The sequence below is a fragment of the Haliotis rufescens genome, unplaced genomic scaffold, assembly GCF_023055435.1.
Source record: "Haliotis rufescens isolate VD_foot unplaced genomic scaffold, xgHalRufe1.0.p SCAF_1, whole genome shotgun sequence".
Lineage (NCBI taxonomy): Eukaryota > Metazoa > Mollusca > Gastropoda > Lepetellida > Haliotidae > Haliotis > Haliotis rufescens.
Window position 1 is genome coordinate 85,907,068 of NW_025963779.1, and position 18,614 is coordinate 85,925,681.

An 18,614-nucleotide genomic window follows, 5' to 3' on the forward strand; every position below is an offset into this window, starting at 1 on the left:
TACCCTACAGGAGGTAAGACTCTGACAGTTGCTGTCAAACACATGGTTTACAGCTAAGTATTTTTACTTCTCAGCTCACAACACTGACTGCTCTGCTGCTTCAACTTCTAGTGCTGGTTAGCGGTGGAATTTCTCTTACAGTTTTTAACAGTCATACCATGAACAGACCCCATTCATTACACTTTTCCAAACAATTTTGAATAAAAGAAAAAGTGTTATTATCCATGTCTAAAACTACAAATTTAAACTTTTAAGTTCACATGACTTTTTAGAAGAAATGAAATATTTTCTGCATTTTTCCCATTTTGAATTAGGTGACATCCTTAAACATTTGTTGATGGCGAAATACTAAAGAGAATTCCATGTCTTACTAACATTTAACAGGTGGTTGTGATATAATAACTTAACCAGTAGAAGAGATGCTATCCATTTAACATGTTTTTCTCCATGCTTCCCACTGTAGGCTATAGTTATCTAATAGCTCTAGACAGTAATACAGTGCATGATCTCAACAGATTGTGTGACAGGTGGAACCTCTCGTATTCCACAGGAGAGCATTTGGCGATGGCATGTAATGACGCTCACGTAACATATATACCTTGCAGTTCGGCTTGCGTCAGCAGGTGTTGGGTAGCTCACCTTGTCCCTAAACATTAGTCTGTACAGTTGGCATTGTCATGGAAACCATGCTACTAGTGGATACATACTACACAAAATGGTTTGTTTTGCATGATTGTATCCATTGCACAATTGAAATTCCTCTATAACATATGCACCCACGGTTTACTCTAACACTTGACTGGTTCTTGTTATGGTGAATGGTTCTGCGTATATTTGTATGTAGCATTTTGACAAATCTATTTAGCTGTCAGTGAATATTTCTGAGTGAAGTCAACCGAAGAAGGTACTTCCTCTTCTGACCATACTCATGTATGCCTAAAGGTTGCTTGGTGTGGTCAAGGGCTCCATTCCATAGTGGTTCTAGTGCTACGGTTGTTACAGCTGTTGGATATAGCCATAGGTCCACAACTGAAACTCCCTTGCTTAAACATTTCATTATCATATCGTTATTGGATACATATTTGATATTTCCCCTACTTATCCCTGTGCATATGGTACCTACACTGGTTCCTATACTATAACATAGATATATCATTGTGCTGCTACTCCTACTTTACCTGTCTCATAGCAACAGTGGTCATATAGAATTGTGGATTGAGGGTTCCTTGTTTTGAGGTGTCAATGTAATTACTTCTATCAATTTTTGTAGGGGAATTGGGGGCTTAACAGTCCGGAAAATGGTTAAATTATTTGCAGAGAGGATTTTACTTGTTGGAGGCAGATATATAAGATGATCACGGTCACTGCATTGATATCCCTTCAAGGCGATTCCAGGACAAAGTCACGAGTGGTGTACAGGGAAAATGGAGATTGGTTACCATGCCAATGACTGTTGGACAGGAACCAATACAATAACAATACTCAGATCTAATGTGGCCCCTTAGCAGATGTCAGCCCTGAGCTGGATTGGGGTGGTAAAAAGATGATATAATTCAGATATAGCTGAGATATAGCTGGCTGGGGGCAAAAACAGTTGTGTCCTTTCACTGCCAAGAACTGCTAGCCATGGGTTTGAATCCCAGATTTGCTCCAGTTTTGATCCTTGGTTTGTCAGCACCAAATCAATAATGTTTAGTTTCAACAGATGGTGAAAAGCCTGCATAGCTTTGCTTCCACTTAAGCTGACATGTAGTGATAAGACTGACATTCTGTTAAAAGTGGCTGAAGACCCACCCAGACTCACTATTTCACTCACTGGGGTCAGATTTTGTCTGTAAATCCAATCCTAGGTTTGCCACTGTCCGGAGCGGCTTGATGTAACTGGTGATAGCGGTTGGAGCTTCCATTGGAAGTGTTTCCTAAGTTCTGATGTATATGCTTGCATGGATTGCTTCTGTTTCTTGAACTGCATGCATGCTATTGGCAGTTCTTAACTCAACCTGTACTCACTTTAGACATATTTACATGAGTGATCACATCATAACATTTGTCCTTCTTGTACCATTGTTACTTTACTCAATGATCATTACAGAACGCTGTTTCATGCTAGTGCTCTATGAACCCAGTGTATAGCATTACCACAGTTGTGAGGTAGACTGCTTAATGGCATATGATTTACTTACACAGGAAGTGACAGCAAGGGAGGCTCGCGGGACCATGGTAATAACCTCTCACTTCCTGAATGATAATGATGCATTGTGGTCTGGTTTAGGGTTGTATTACTGCACACTTGAAGCTCCGTGTTCCTCCACACTTAGTGTCCGCCATGTTTTGGGATAGCTAGGGCTTAGTGTTTTGTTTTGGACATTTAGTTACTATTTGCATATCTTTCCTTACATTCCTTTCATGCCTGACATTTAGATTTTATCATGTTTATATTCTTTTTTGAAATTCCTTTTTGCTGTACATTTTTTGTACAATAGTTTTTCCGGTATAATTTTTTTTCTCTTTGTTACATGAAAACATGATGTTGATATACAAAACATTTGTGTCAAAGTTTGACAATGGGACAAAAATCCAGGAGGACTGTATGGAGAGAACATTTGAATATTAATTTGTAGCTCACCTGGACCTAAGGTCTTGATGGGTATATATTGAGGCCTGCTCGTTTGTCACTGTCATCTGTTGACATTAGGTACACCCTATAATCTGTCAGAACTTCTCCCAAACTGTGGAAGCTTCCCCTTCGTGTCTGTTCAAAGATGGAGAACTAAATTCATTGTTTAGAGAGATACATTTGTTCTGGATTACACATCCATATACTGTTTTTTCATGAGGTGTGGTTATTGGTTATACATAAAATGACAAAGCACTCCCTTTGTGGATTCTGAGAAGAATGGTCTTTCTGGAATAAGCTTCCAAGTTGGGTGTAATACCTGATAATACAAGGTACTGGTGGCTGCTTACATATATATGTCCCAAGACTGATCCTGACCACGTTACAATACATTACAGTAATTGTATTCCGTTCCAGGTTAACCGTACGGAAACATCCATGATTGAAATAAGAAGCAACATTAGTCTATTTTATGCAAAATGTTTTGTCCCCCCCCCCCCCCCCCCGAATAGAACTACAATACCTCTGTGCCTAAATAAATGTAATTGTGTCATCCTTGCTTGGATTTTGGTTTTACCCCGCAGTATAAATCTGTGTTTATGACATCACTGTTTGCTGGGGTCAGCCTCTATTAGTTTGTGTAGTGTTAAGACTACAGTTTGATACCTGTATAATGTTTACTCACCTATTCAGAATTTGAAAACGGCCACTTTGACTAATTTGACAACAAATCTGTTTGCAGACTCACTCATATTAGTAACATTTTCACTTCATCCTTGTCGTACTGCCAGGTTTGTGGCAGTATAAGTATTACTGTAGTGATACCTTTAATGATACTGTGGCATTTTGAACTTTCATTCAACAAAGCAGGTCAGAAAGTTCACAATGACATTGCATATATGTCCTGTATGTAGGCCACATTTTTATGGATGTACATCTGTGATTGGATATTGGTTACACTTGAAATTCCTTACTTCCGAGGCTTTGATAAAACCAGATTTGACCTTTGTGTGATATGTCAGTGTCACGACTGAACACATTGGTTCCCTTCAAGCCACCGCGTGAGCTACAGTGCCATGGCTGTATATTTTCTACAAACTATGGTTTATTAATGGTGCATGAATAATTTCCCACGTTAACCTTTTACCAAGTCTCATGACCTTTATATCTCACCACTTGTGTGGTAGCTGATATACTGTCCCGAGATCTCACTTAGGGATGGAATATGTTCAATTTATGTGGATGCATGATTTGGTTCAAGTATATTTTTATTCGGTCCATGGGCAATTTCGATTTTCACGGTGTGATTATAGTTTCATGGAATTGGTTGAAACTCAGGTTCTTCAATTTCAATTTGCATGACTCATATGGTAATAATGGTTACGGTCTCAGTTTATATTCAAGTTTGCTGATATACCCCTCTTCAAGTCAGCCAGCAATGTAATGAGAATGATATGCTGAGACTGCCTGGTAGACATTGTTATGATATCAGTATAGGAGAAAAGGATATTCTTGACTGACAAACATTCCCGAGATGGTTTGATTTAGCCATAAGAGTAAGGATATTTTTGTTTCAAGCAAGTTATTCCTGAATATAATAATATTGAATGGCATCCATTTTCATCCCCTTGAGAACTATGATTGTGTAAGTTGTGTGTGGTAGTTTGGTCTGATTTGTTGGTCTGGAAGCTGTGTTGGACAGACAGTCGGCACCACACTGTCAACTCTATTGAATTCACTGTATTAGTTATAACACAGGTTGACAGATAAACACTATTTCCATTTTAATTTGACTTATTTCTTTGCATGCTCCCTGAAAGCTGGAGGTAGTATATTCATTCATTCATTCATTCTACTCATCATTCTGCTCATTCTACTCATCATTCTGCTCATTCTACGCATTCATTGTTACATTCATTCATCCAGCATGCCGTCACACTGTAGTAACCCGTGCATGTCTGGTCCATGGTGTGTGGTTATGTATGTGTTTAGGTTACGGCTATGACAATAGTTTTATAAGATACCAAAGCTAGGCACACAGGTACTGGGGATATTACAGTGTGGTCTTTAAATATGTGATGAAAAGGATGCTTGAAGTATTTTGATAAGATAAAAATGTTTTGGTCTGTGGTTGTAAAATACGCCAAGCATTGAGGAGAGCATGTCTTCAAGTACAGGTTTTAGGGCACCAAGAGGATGGTGAAATGGGCATTCATTCTAGATAATGTTGAAATAACATCAAGACTTGAATATTCATGGTTCAATTTTTACAAGAAACAAATGCCTTACAAATCATAATCTATCAACTTTGAAGTCTGCAATGGATACATGTATCTGATTTTGTTAAAATGCTTAAATGACAGGCGGTAACAGTTAAAGGCTTGTGTTTGACCCGTGTAGTGTATGTGACACAGAGTGTGTGGATCTGGTGCCCCTGTGCTTTGTGATTGTGTTGATTGTGGCCTTCATCCCGACATATCATGCTCATATCGACCTGTAGAAGATGGCCTGCCTGTGGTATATCCTGCTATATCATCATGGCCATGCTGCTTCATATAGTCAACAAACAACAGCTCAAATATAGCATACTAATTCATACTAAGGCCAGACCTTTTCTTCTGATGGAACCTAAGGCAAGGAAAAATATTGGTCTGGCCTGAGTAATAATACTAAATATTGAGTCCCAAATCTGCCTCAGTGGGGGATCCAGTCGTCACAATTTGGTGATGTCACCCTGCTCATTGTGTCATTGTAGTCCTGTTACTGTGGACTGTTTGTTCACACCATCAGCAGCTGTTTTGTCTGGAACACTCAAGTTACTTACAGGCTGCTTATATTAGCTGTAATGTTCCATGCAAAGGCATCAACTAATATTAACCTGGCCACATAAGAGCAAGATATAAGTTCAGTTCACTATGGCTTCTGTATGTTTAAATCAAATCAAATAAAATACAAGGAAGAGGATTTGTGGGTGTCAACTTCTTTATTATGAGGAACACTGAGGCGTGAGGAACACTCCTTTATCAGGTGATATCAGGGCATATACTCCAAAACATTGTGTTCCTCATAACAAAGAAGTTGAGATCCATAAATTCTTTTCCTTGTGTGTATTCACTTCTGAATGTTTTTCAAAGACTTAAAATAAAAAAGTCCATCAGCATTTTGTTGGAAAACGATATCAATACTTCAATATATATATATCTGTAGAGGAGCACCATCTTGATTTCAGTAACCCTCAGCTTTTGATAGAATCTAACAAAGCAAAGTTGCATTTTATTATCTTAGTAATTCATTGAATCTATTAAATGCCAACTCTCTGCCAAACTCAAGATGTAGTAATAACAGGAGACAGTGTAATAACACATGTAGTACTAGTAACATTCTCAAGCGACATCGTTACATTGACCCAAATTACAAAAGTGTACCGTGTCTGTTTGTTCACAATTAGTTCTATGTTGAATCCTATATAAAGTCAAGAAGCAAGTATGCCACAGTTTGAGAAATAAGGATAATTGTGTATCCAGTATCACCAGTCATCATCAGGTTGTGCCTCGGACATCCAGTGCTTTCTGTGTTGGCTAGTGAGTGATGTATGGTGGTGGTGTTTTGTCTCTACTGATGGTGTGCCAAGACGTCATCAACTTGGAACATAATTTCACTTTGTCTTTTCACTATCCGATAAATACATGAAGTAGCAGCAATACAAATACTCATACATGTATAGTTCTGTTTGGTCAAGAAACACTTTCTATACTATAAAAGGAAAGCAATGTTTATGTATATATGTATATTAGCATTTTTATTTATGTTTTTTCTTTACAGTTTGCCATGATTTATGTTCTTTGATTTGTGCAATTAATTTTCCAGACCACAATCCAGTTGATTTTATTGGAAAGAAAATGGTGATTATGTTTGTCCTTGCCTAGGTTCCAACATAACAGATGAAGAGCTCCGTTTTGCGGAAGACAAGTTTGAAGAGTCAAAAGCCATTGCAGAAACCTCTATGTACAATGTGTTGGAAAATGAGGTTGGTTTGCCAAGCATGTAGATTGAAGTTATTGAACATATGTTGACTTTTTTCTCTTTGTTGACACCATCACAACATGTTGATGGTAGCACTGTTAAGTTGCAACTCCGAGGGGAGTACAGCATTAGGCGTTGGCACTAGTCCTGTAATCCTTACCAAACTGCCCAATAGTTAAGGTATCCAAAGGACGAGTAGAAATTTGTCCTTTTCAAGGGTTTTACTATATGTTTTGATTATAAGGATTAGTGGAGTAAAACTGTTAGTTTCTATTGCTGGGAGTATGGGTTACAGGTTTATTCTCCCCAACAACCTATGCCGGTTGTAAGGGGTGATTTATTGCATGGGGTGATCAGGCTCGGTGACTTGATTCATTGCATTTCATCATACCCTGATGGCGTGAAACGTTGCTGACAATATCGATCACTAGATTTTCTAACCTGGACTTGGTTATTAACAGGCTGTTGTCGTATAGCTGTTATATGCTTAGTGCAACGTTAAACAACAAACAAACAGTTTCTCTACATTTCACCTAGCATGATCTGCAGTCATCATATTTTTGGTGATTATTTCCTTAAGAGATATGGTTTTCAACTGTGACAGTATGAGAACATTTTATTTGTCCGACCTTTTGATACCAGAATATATATGACAATGGACCACAGTGTAATACCCCACCCTTGTGAATTGTAATAAAAGTTAGTAGTATAAGCATGGGTTGCCCCATATGACTGTGCAGACTTGCCTCCCTTGGCCAAAGCAGGATAGGCTGGTCATCAGTTTGAATCTCTAATCAATCTCGATTATTATCCCGTTTCATCACCTTGGATTTCTTACCATGTTAAGCTGACACACTGTTGTATAACTGAAATACTGTTTAAGGTGGTGTTATCATAACTCAGTCATTCACTGATCCGTGAAGATCCAGGTTAAAATATACTTTGTGAAATATTAATATCAATACTATTGGGTATGAACCCGTAAGATCTGGTTTAGAATAGATCTTCAGCAACCCATGCTTGCTGTGAAAAGCGACTAATCTTGTCTCAAGAGGCGACTAAGGGGATCGGGTGGTCAGGCTCGCCAACTTGGTTGATGTATGTAATCATATCCAAATTGCATGCATCGATGCTCATGATTTCAATCACTGGATTGTCTGGTCAAGACTCAAGACTCCATTATTTACAGACCGCCGTCATATAGCTGGAAAATTGCTGAGTCCGGAGTTAAACAACAAGTCATTCACTGGTAGTGTTACTCACTCGCCCACAAATATATGCACCAATACCACACATTTGTGTATTGTGTTTGGCTTTTGTGTTTGTGTACACTGTCATGGGGCATGGGTTGCCCAGTGGTCTAAAGTTTGGCAGCGTGCTGTGCAGGGTTGCATCCCTCAGCTATCAGGATCTGTTCTACGGTTTGAGGGGCGGTGGGGTAGCCTAGTGGTTAAGGCGTTCGCTTGTCACACCGAAGACCAAGGTTCCATTCCTCATGGGTATAATGCGTGAAGCCCATTCTGGTGTCCCTCACCGTGATATTGCTGGAATAATGTTAAAAGCTGATTGAAGCCATACTTACTCACTCACCTTGATTATGTTCCTGTCGGCACTATTCCCATGGGGGCGGTCGGGTAGCCTAGTGGTTAAAGCGTTAGCTCGTCACGCCGAAGACCCGGGTTTGATTCCCGACATGGGTACAATGTGTGAAGCCCATTTCTGGTGTCCCCCGCCGTGATATTGCTGGAATATTGCTGGAATATTGCTAAAAGCGGCGTAAAACCGAACTCACCCACCACCACCACTATTCCCATGCTACCAAAGCAGTAAGTATGTACAACCTGCATCACTGTGGCTTTTGTTCCACATCATACTGACACTGTGATATAATGGAAACTGAGTTTTACCCAGCTGACTGAGGGACTGGCTGTTGCAGGTGGAGCAGATTGCCCAGATGGAGACATTTGTGGAAGCGCAGTTAGACTACCATAATCAGGCCATGGAGTCGCTACAGTCTCTGCTGGAGATCATCAAGGACAAGTGAGTATGGGGTCTCCAGTCAGTGCAGCAACCTTTCATTACCAATATCACCTAAAGAAATCTGCAGGGTCTAAGATAAGTCTGTTTGACTAACAGGGCCTTTTCCACAAATTGATCTTAGAGCTACAAATGTTGGAATACATTGAGAAAATGTGGACGTGTTTGTCTTCCTGCTAGGACTGCATTATCTGCCACAAAGTGTAAGGGGGATATTGGAATGGGTGCTGTCCGTCCATCCTTCCATCCGTCATGTTTCGTTTCCGGAGCAGAACTCAAAAATCATGAGAGATATCTTAACCAAACTTGGCACATTGATAGGTCTAGTGGTGAACTGGTGCCTTTTGAAATTTGGGGATTTTTTTCCATGGAAATTACTTTAACTGAAATGGCAGTATTGGTGGGGGATATAAGTATTTCCTGCTTGTTGAATATGGGCCTTGTTATCACATTGAGAATGAGCTCTTAAGATGCAGTTGGTTGTCAATTTAGGGATAATATTTTTGTGCAGATTCTATACTGGTGCTTACCGTTCCTAGTGTGCAAAGCCAGACTTACTATATGTAGGACACCCTGACATCCCAGGTGTGGATAAATCAATACTAAAACAGCAGACAGTGCCTGTCAAGTGGCTGCACTGGAGAAGCTGGACTGGAGTTGCCTCCCTTTGGTCATGTGTTAGAATCCCATAGCTTCCACAATTATGATACTTAACCTCTTAACCCTATGCCTGAACACATCGTTTTTATCAAAGATGTAAGTGCCATGGCCTGTGTTACATTGTACTTTCTTCCCACACAAACTGACATGCTGTAATAAGACGATGTGTGTACAGACGGAGCGAGGCAGCCAGCAAGCCACGAGGAGAGCACATACCAAAACGAGTGTCCTCCTTCAGGAGAAGCGAGTCTCCCTCCTCCTCCATGTTTGATACGACCAAGAATGATAACTACGATGGCAACTCAGGGAGCTACAACTTCTCTTCGAATTTCAACCAAACAGGTAGGTTCACAATTAACTTAGTATCATTAAACCATTTCCTAAATAACAAAGCAGTCTATGAGATTAATCTTTGATATATTTGATAGAATAGTTTTGAAGATAGGAGATAGCCCCCTAAGCTTGTCATTTAAGGCTACTGAAATGTTGATTAGATGTCCATAATGGTTGGTTAGAGTTCATACTTGACAATTCTGAAGATTATTTCCATGTGTTACCAAGTCTGATTGTGTCCTGACACATCAGGGCAGTGGGGTAGCCTAGTGGTTAAAGCGTTCACTCATCACACCGAAGACCTGGGCCCCGTTGTACAAAGCAATCTTAGCACTAAGGTGATCGTGACTCCTATACCTTAACATAGACTTACGACAGTCGTAGCGGTATGGTTGATTTGTACAACTGCACCCTGGGTTCAATTCCCCACATGGGTACAATGTGTGAAGCCCATTTCTGGTGTCCCCGGCTGAGATATTGCTGGAATACTGTTAAAAGCGGCGTAAACCCACTCACTCCTGTCACACATAACAACGTGGACCAATGTAACACCATGTCCCCCAGCCCACACGTCATACAGCTGTGGTACAGCTGACGGTGGTGACCACTCCCTCGTACCCTACTCAACTCTTCATCTCTGTCCATGCTAACCAGGTTATGAAGGCTTCGATGCCTTTGATGAGTTTGAAGGTGAGTTTAGCCGGTAGCATCCATGTCCCACTCCTGCATGTGGCCGACTTTTGTAGTACAGTGTTGTTCTTATGTCATAGTTAGCACAGTGTTGTTGCTGCTGCTGTTACAGACGATGCAGATTATGCTGTCATCTACATGCATGTACCTACTACAAGACTTGCATGACAGAGCTTGTAGTGACCTATTTTTTAGGTTTCTCATGAAAAAGGCCCTTAGATAACTTGATTGAAAAATATATTTTTCCTTAATATTGTACAACAAAACACTGGAATCTCAATTAGGTTTTTTTTAAACTTCAGTGAAGTAGTACAATCTCTCTGGAATAATTGTTTAACAGTCGATTAGAAAATCCATAGGAGTGTCATTGTACACAGAGGCAACACTGTTCGTTTGACCCAGGTCGACCTGTAGACTTCAGTGTTGTTGTTGAGATAATTTTCCTTTAACTAATTTGGTAAAGGTTTTCATGAGGTTTTTTATACCTTTCTTTTTTAAACTTTTTCTCATTCCGTTCATGTGAAATGGTATAAAATATTGTGTGCACACAATTGTTTGTTCTTGTTCAAGCAGCTATTTAGCACATGCAGAAGGTGAATTATCTGCCCGCATCTTCTCCAGGCCATATACATATGTAGTAATGGTATTGTGAACTCATGGTATAAAACAACCAGGTCTTATAAAGACACTCCGAAATCCTGTTAATGTGACCTGTCCCATTTCCAGTGAAGGTGTCATGATGGACCCCTCCAGGTTCTGTAGTAATCATCAGTATGACCCTTTGTGTGCATGTGATGTTGATACATGTTCATAATAAACAACCCACCATAACTCTACCTGTAGAAAAACCCAGAGGATTCCATGTCATCGAGTGTAAGTTTATACAGTCTTGCCTAGAAAACTCAGCAACAGTAACTGTGTCTTCGCTTGCTTTACTCTGATAACATTACGAGACTAGCTGTGTCCCTGCCCGTAGGAACTGTCAGCCAGTGAACGTCCATCCTTCCATCATCTGTCTCAGAGCTACAAGGACATTATCTTTGATTATTTCTGTCTTTGCAAAGATATTTCTTCACCGTTTGATCCATGAGACTAGTGAAGATGAGGACCTGAATTGATCACAATTCCATTGACTTAAATGGCATATTTTTAAACTTACCCTATCTCACACTATGCATTTATTCCTTCTTCTATCGATCTTATGTGGATCGCATCAGGAACAGACTGTTGAACTGGCACAGTAGGGATGTCATCTGTAAGAAAAATATCAGAAACGTGGTGATGCAAGGTGATATGCCGGAGGTGGTTTGACCTTCATTACAGAAGAGAGGACAGCCGGCTTGGTTGACTTCTTAGACTTCTTTTGGGGGGGTCGGGGGTCGGATAGCCTAGTGGTTAAAGTGTTCGCCTCATCACCCTGAAGACCCGGGTTCGGTTCCCGACATGGGTACAATGTGTGAAGCCCATTTCTGGTGTCCCCCGCCGTGATATTGGTGGGATATTGCAAAAAGCGGCATAAAACCATACTCACTAACTCTTAAACTTCTTAACGAAAGACTGACCATGTTCTGAGTTCCTAGATTTTGAGCGCTGGTCAATTTTCTGCCTGTGGTGTTGTTGTCGATAAACAATGAAGGATTGTCTTGTAACATGGGCACACAGGCAACAATACTTGTTAGTACTGCAACGGCCGTGACAGTGACAGCATAAGTCATGAGGGTCCGAAGTAGAAAAGGTAGTTCTACACTCAAGACAGGCCAGGCGAGGTTTCTTATCTGTACACATCTTCCTTCAAACTTTAACGTAAAGTCCATACAATGTTGGAGGGAAATCCAGCATAAACAACTAAAATGTATTCTCTGAATTCTGTGTCTCCATAGTATGGCAATGAGAATGATGTGGCAGCAGCATTCATGTGATCAGATCGTGTAGGTCCTCATGCGTGGAAGGACAGTGTGTGGCCCCTTTGTTTGGGTGGTGACCATGGGAATGCTGGGATATGTTGGGGTGATTGTTTTAGAAGCTGGAAACTTTGTTCAAACACATTTCCACATAGAATTGAAAGGAGGAAGAAATGCATAGTGTGAGATAGGATAAGTATATAAATATACATTTTAATGTAACATTTACAATTTCTTTAATGACTACTATTATGCTTAGCTGGTTATAATTGATCATGAAGATTAACACAAACTAGTTTTCATCATGAGGGAATATTTAACAACAAAATCTACATTAAGGTACAGGTACATATGTTAGCATATATTAATTTTTTCTCAGATTCAAGAATAGGAGTAGTAAAATTGTTATGAGTACTCATGTTTTGCTTGCCTGTCAAGTAATGATTCTTTTTTCTTTGCGTTCATTTTATTTTCTCTCTGCATTGTTTTCCCATCTATGGCCCATAAGGCTAAATTTGAGTCTCAGACTAGTGTTCCAGTCACCATTGATCATGGTGTCTCCATGGTAGGTATGCAGTGTTTTGTCAAGTCTGCATGCGTAGACCCGTAGAAATTCTTCCATTTTGGTGTACTAGTTACGTATTATGGCAGTAAAGTTTATCTCCCGTCTATATTGTGTGCCATCCCACCTTGTCAAGTGTTGTTATACATGAGGTCACTCCTAGGGGTCAGCTGGTGATGTAGTCTGCACTGTTACCTGTTATCTCCAGATCAAGTGTTTGGTCTAATAAGCATGCTGTGCACTCTGTCATACTGGGGCTTTTTCTCAATCAATTCTCAAGACAAATGTAATTTTGTTGTCAAGTGCTTGTTGTAAGTGGCACCAAACTGTCTGATATTTATTCTGAATTCAAATGTATCTCTTTGAGAATCAACTGTTGCTTGTAATTATGTCCTGACTCTTCATCACGCTGTAAAATCCCCATGATTTCCTCAACAGACTTGGAAACATCATGCACATGCCTTCATACCTTTGCCCACCACCCTTTGTTTGTCACAGTCTCAGATGATATCAGAGTAAAACAAACTTTCTCTTCCTTCAATCTTGCAAGCTTGCTGTCTGTGCTGTTTGCATGGTGTGCACATCACTCTTTGATTAAGAAGACAGAGTTGACTCATTGATATCAAATTTCTTCATCCTTCTATGGGCCATTTGGGTACCGGTGCTAGTGCTTGCTTGGTGAAGGTACCAGCACCTGTACCAAAATGTTCCATAGAAAAACTGGTTGAAATCCATAAGTCAGCTATTCATAATGCCACTTCTAAACTGCCAATTGAAGATATTCTTTTCTATTTGCTTCTATCATTGGTGTCATTAGGCATTGGAAGTAGAATTGTTTGGTTCCTCTTATATAATAATGCTGTCAAGAAATAAGAAAGTAAATTCCAGGTGGAAATACCTGTTTATTTCAAAGTTATGTAAGAAATCACACATCATACACTAGAAGGGTGTTTCTGGATCTGGTTATGCACAGATTTGTACCTCACCTGACTGAATGTTTTTTTAAATTAATGTTCTCATGTGTCATTTTTGCCCTTCATTTCCGCATGTATGATTATGAAATGTCATGTGCAGAAATTACATGTGCAGAATAACATGATATGATATGACATATTTTGAACCCAACTCGGGTGTCTCTTAAATTCCAATCTTTGAACATGGCAGCCATTATTTCAGGTTAGCTACAGCCTTTTGAGGCTCAATTTGTTTTTTATCATTTGCCACAGAATATTGAAGTCCAACCAGCCAATTCTGCTTTCAGAGACACCTATTATCAAATATTCATCAATAACATTTCACACCTGTCTACATTATTACGTTCGCTAATCACAGAGCATTATACTTAGTACTTACTCATGGTGTTGGACTAGTACAGGTGTATGTCAACTTTATATTAGACCTCTTGTGTAACAATGTTTGGTGAGGTGGAGTGGGACGAACTGTTGTTGAGAAACACTGATGGTTGAGTCAGTGACACTGGTTCTCATTCGTGTGTAACATGGTCACCATATCTTTGATATTCAGGCTACCCAGGAGAGACGTTTTCAGTGGCAGAATTTGAAATGTGTTTATTATATTGCAACCTGAATATTTAGTTTGATCACATTAAAATGTACTGCATGACATTGTTCTCAGGTTAAACAGCAGCTTACGATTTTACATTTTTGTGGTCACAAAACTTTACCATTCACTGCCTGTTTGTATTGCTGATAAGATGTTACGTCTGACTGTGGTCCAGTGAAGATCTGGGTTAACATTGGTCTCTAGCAACCCATGCTTGTCACAAGAGACGACTAATGGGATCAGGTGGTCACACTCAGGTGGTCACACACAGGTGGTCACACTCGTTGACATGGTTAAAGGGCAAGGAAAGTGCAACAAATGATTGCGATTTGTTTTGTAAATATTAATTTCACTAGGTACATTTAGAGAGAGAAAAATTCATAATATTCATAGAAAGTATTTAAGTGTCCAAGTGAAAGTGATGAAATCACACACTTCGTAATTGGCATCAAAACACAGACCTGTTTTTTGGGCGTGGCCTCAAGCTACCGGCGCAGCAGTGACAACTGTTTTCATTGGCTGTTACGTTTGGCAAGTACATGTGATTAAGTATACCCTAAGGTATTAAAATCTGCAAAGCTGCTATGTTGACTTTATTGTCGTTTCCCAATTGTGTAGACAGATGGATTGTGTGGTCTGGACTTAATTATTTACAAGCCGCTGGAATATGGCTGAGTGCAGCATTAAGCAACAAACAATATCTTATTTGTGTTGTAGGCCCATCACGTTCCCAGCCATGTGCGGAGGCCATGTACGACTTCATCCCAGAGAATGAAGGAGAGCTTGGCTTCAGCGAAGGACAAGTCATCACCCTGCTGACACAAATAGATGAAAACTGGTACGAAGGATCTGTTGATGGACGGACAGGATTTTTCCCAGTAAACTACGTTGAAGTGCGTACACCACTGCCCTAACTCTGCATTCCAGAGTGGGTTGTCTCCCTTGACTCAACTTGCCACCTTCAGACAGATCGAGAACGATGTGACCAAAGTTTTCTTGATTGTCTGTTTAATTGAAAACTTGTTGTGTGCGACAGTTTATTGATAGTATGGTGCAAATATATGAACAGTTCTAAACTGTTGATATGTTTATATTATGACAATACCTACCATCCAAGTCACTTGTATTATAGAATTCTCTCACACTGGTTTAGTACAAAAGGGATTAACATATCACTTAAATACCTGGGGATGAAATCTCCCAGCATTCCTGGTGGTTAAAGTTGAAGGAAGGGAGATAACTTACTAACATCAGACTCTCAAGGTCTCAAGGACCCAGCTAGGATCATCCTTTCTATTCAACTTAGTATTGAACTAGACTGTACACAGATTGGCCTCGTAGGCTTATATTGTCTCGTATGTACCAACTAGTTAGGACAAGATGATGTTTGGGCGGATGTATAGCTTCCCTTTACCAACATACTTGGTGCTATACCCTCTGCTTTTAATATCAACTGGATGTGGATTGAGGTATTCGCTATATAGCAGTGGTCATTGTTAAATACGGTTCTGTTTCTAGAAACCTCAGATTATCTGTTGATTTTAACATTTGACATGTTATTGTATTTTTACAGTGAGAATGAACATCTTGTAAACAACATTGATTTCCTGTATTATTTATGTTGAATCATAATCAAATGTATTGAGTGTGAAAGACCGATTTGTTTTAATCCTTTTTACAACTTTGGTTCGATGGTTAGATGTGAAATGTCCTGCACCAATGATTTCATCTGTCATCTTCAGTCACACATACAAATCTTTCTTTCTGAGTTTGTTTCCATGCAAACGTCCATTCATAATTCAGTCATGCAACATCATCATTTAATGACTGCATCTTAAAATTACCTCAACACAACTCTTCTGGTAGTTTTCTGTCACAATACAAGAAACAGTTGACTTTGGTCTGCATAAGTTACCTCCCTCTGTTCAGGCCCTACGAACCTTAAATGCACTTTTTGGGTGTCCCAGTATATATGTGTCTACATTTCAGACTGACCATTGACTATGTAACTACCAGTATCTATGGCTATGAGTGAAAAACTACATTTGCAATTATAGAATGTATTTTTATTTTCTTAAATTTTCTGTCTTGATTAATTTGAAGCATTTTTGTAGGTAACTGGTTTACCTAGCGTTCCTGTACATAGACTGTTACTGTTCTCCAGCTAGATCCACTGTTCCATGAAGAGTGCTGCCCCCAACAACTCCCACTTCACCTCCCCTGTAAATGATCTGATTAAACTTGCTGGAATGTCCCTTGAGCCGCAATACATCAATTATTTGGTCTTAATGAAGCTATCTGAACTTTCACAAATTTCCTGTGGATCTGTAAGTAGGAACGACTGACGTATTTCAGACATTAACTTGTCATTTTGTGAAAGAAGTAAAGTCATTCCAGGGATCTTTTGATAGGTTGAAAGTCGTATGTGTCCATACTCAGTCTGGCTGTTCAGCCATATTCATACCTGTCCAAAGTGAGTCCTTTTGTTTTATTTAAAGCATAAAGAGCAGGTAACTGATTTGTTGCCGTGGTAATAAATGATCTTGTCACCAAACACAGTGAGTTCATGCCACCACACGGTCCAACATGCTGAGGGTTCACAATGAAGTACAACATTCTTGAGACAAGCAGGTCAAACAGCCCTACTCTATGGAAAGTTCTTTCAATTCACAACTCAATGAATAAGAAGTATGTTTCTGAACCCTTCAAACAGACTGTACTCCACATTGTCACTGAGCTCAAACCTCGGTAGATACTGGAAGGGGTGCACATAGGAAAATGAGACATCGTCTCTAATTAATTGAGGACATTATTACCTGATTGATACATGTCATCATATTTGAGTTAGCAAACAAACTTGCAAAGACATGACCAAGCTTATATGCCTGCCCTTTGATTGAGTATGTTATGAACATGACTGGTGGTATAAACAACTGCAGGAAGTAGTGTGTGGTCCTGTTCCTGCTCCTGCTGGGTGGAAGTATTCATCACAGGAAGCCCTGTGTATGTGTGTGCACACAATGTTAGTATGGCTGTAGATGTTGGATGTGGCTGCTTACAGCGGGGACCAACCATTTCATATTCTTGGGGGGGCACATATTTGTTGGAGATAATATGTTCTCGGTCACTGCTTCAAGACGTAATATTTATTTTTTTGTTAATATTACTATCTCGTAGGTCTTTTTGTTTCGTTGTGTGTCAAAGCTTAGACAAAATTGATACTATTCCTGCATTTTCTGGAACTTTTGAAATCCCAGTTCTCCCCCCTGAAAGTGAAATGGTCAATCCCTCAGGCACCATGTGGGAAGTGAGAGTGAGAGATGGCTTCAGCATACACAGATTGGTTGAGTTTAGAAATCTTGTTGATGTTATTACACATGTTATCAGTTGTTATTTACATGAACTGTTTCTGTCAAATGGAGCACTGGTAAATCTCTACATAATCCTTAGGCTTTAAACACTTTTTGTATATTATGCCAAATATATTAACTGGTAAGCGCATACATTTGTGTTATTTCCTTCATTAAAACAGGGGCATCTTTCTTAGGTTGACTGTACTTCCCAAAAATTGTAACAAAATGACAATGTAGCTCAACAATTTTATTGTAAATAGAATCTGTGTATATAGCCTCACTTATCAACTTCATAAGGCTTACAACATAAATCAGATAATGTCTACAGTTAATGAATGGCATAGAGGTTCCACTTCTATATGAGCTCAAACACTCTGTATTTGTTTTGGTATTATTCCCAGTCGTGGTCCATGCGGAGAATGAAAATTAAGAACTGACTACTGAGATAGTTACTGGTATGGTTAATTGGCGAGAGATTTTGCTGTGTTGTGAATTCTGTGAAGATCATTAATCAGGGATCCTGAGCCAATGGTTAAGTATCTTAAAGGCTTGTAGCATTTTCAAACATTTTGGGTGTGCTCTTATGTGTTATCACTTCCTGGTTAATTTCTATCCCTGTTGCTATGTACGACACATGTACTGTACCTGTGATCGACATGTACCACACCTGAAGTGTACCTGTGATCTACCTGTAGCTCACCTGTACCTGTGTTCTGTCTGAGCTGTGATCTGAGGTTGTAACATGTGGTTGCTGGCAGCCATTATGGTATACCACTCCCTGGCAACATAGCATTGTATGATTATATCACCCACACTATACAGGCTTGTAGCAACCCTCTCATTATGCAATCACATATGTATAGGTATACATCGCC

General features: G+C 39.6%; 1 protein-coding gene across 6 annotated transcripts in view; it reads left to right on the plus strand.

The window, feature by feature from the left end:
• The window catches only part of LOC124147109 (endophilin-A3-like), a 54,001-nt gene extending 36,047 nt beyond the window's left edge, over window positions 1-17,954 (plus strand). Inside the window, exons 7-13 of one of the 6 annotated variants that reach the window (XM_046517735.2) lie at window positions 2,186-2,220; window positions 4,438-4,443; window positions 6,544-6,644; window positions 8,577-8,680; window positions 9,513-9,679; window positions 11,204-11,233; window positions 15,104-17,954. In XM_046517735.2, the coding sequence (XP_046373691.1) occupies window positions 2,186-2,220; window positions 4,438-4,443; window positions 6,544-6,644; window positions 8,577-8,680; window positions 9,513-9,679; window positions 11,204-11,233; window positions 15,104-15,300 (640 nt within the window). In that variant the 3' untranslated portion in view covers window positions 15,301-17,954. Of the gene's footprint in view, window positions 1-2,185; window positions 2,221-4,437; window positions 4,444-6,543; window positions 6,645-8,576; window positions 8,681-9,512; window positions 9,680-10,324; window positions 10,361-11,203; window positions 11,234-15,103 lie in introns of all 6 variants that reach the window. The other 5 variants (XM_046517734.2, XM_046517737.2, XM_046517736.2 and 2 more) reach the window with 5 other exon arrangements.
• The last annotated feature ends 660 nt before the right edge of the window (window positions 17,955-18,614 follow it).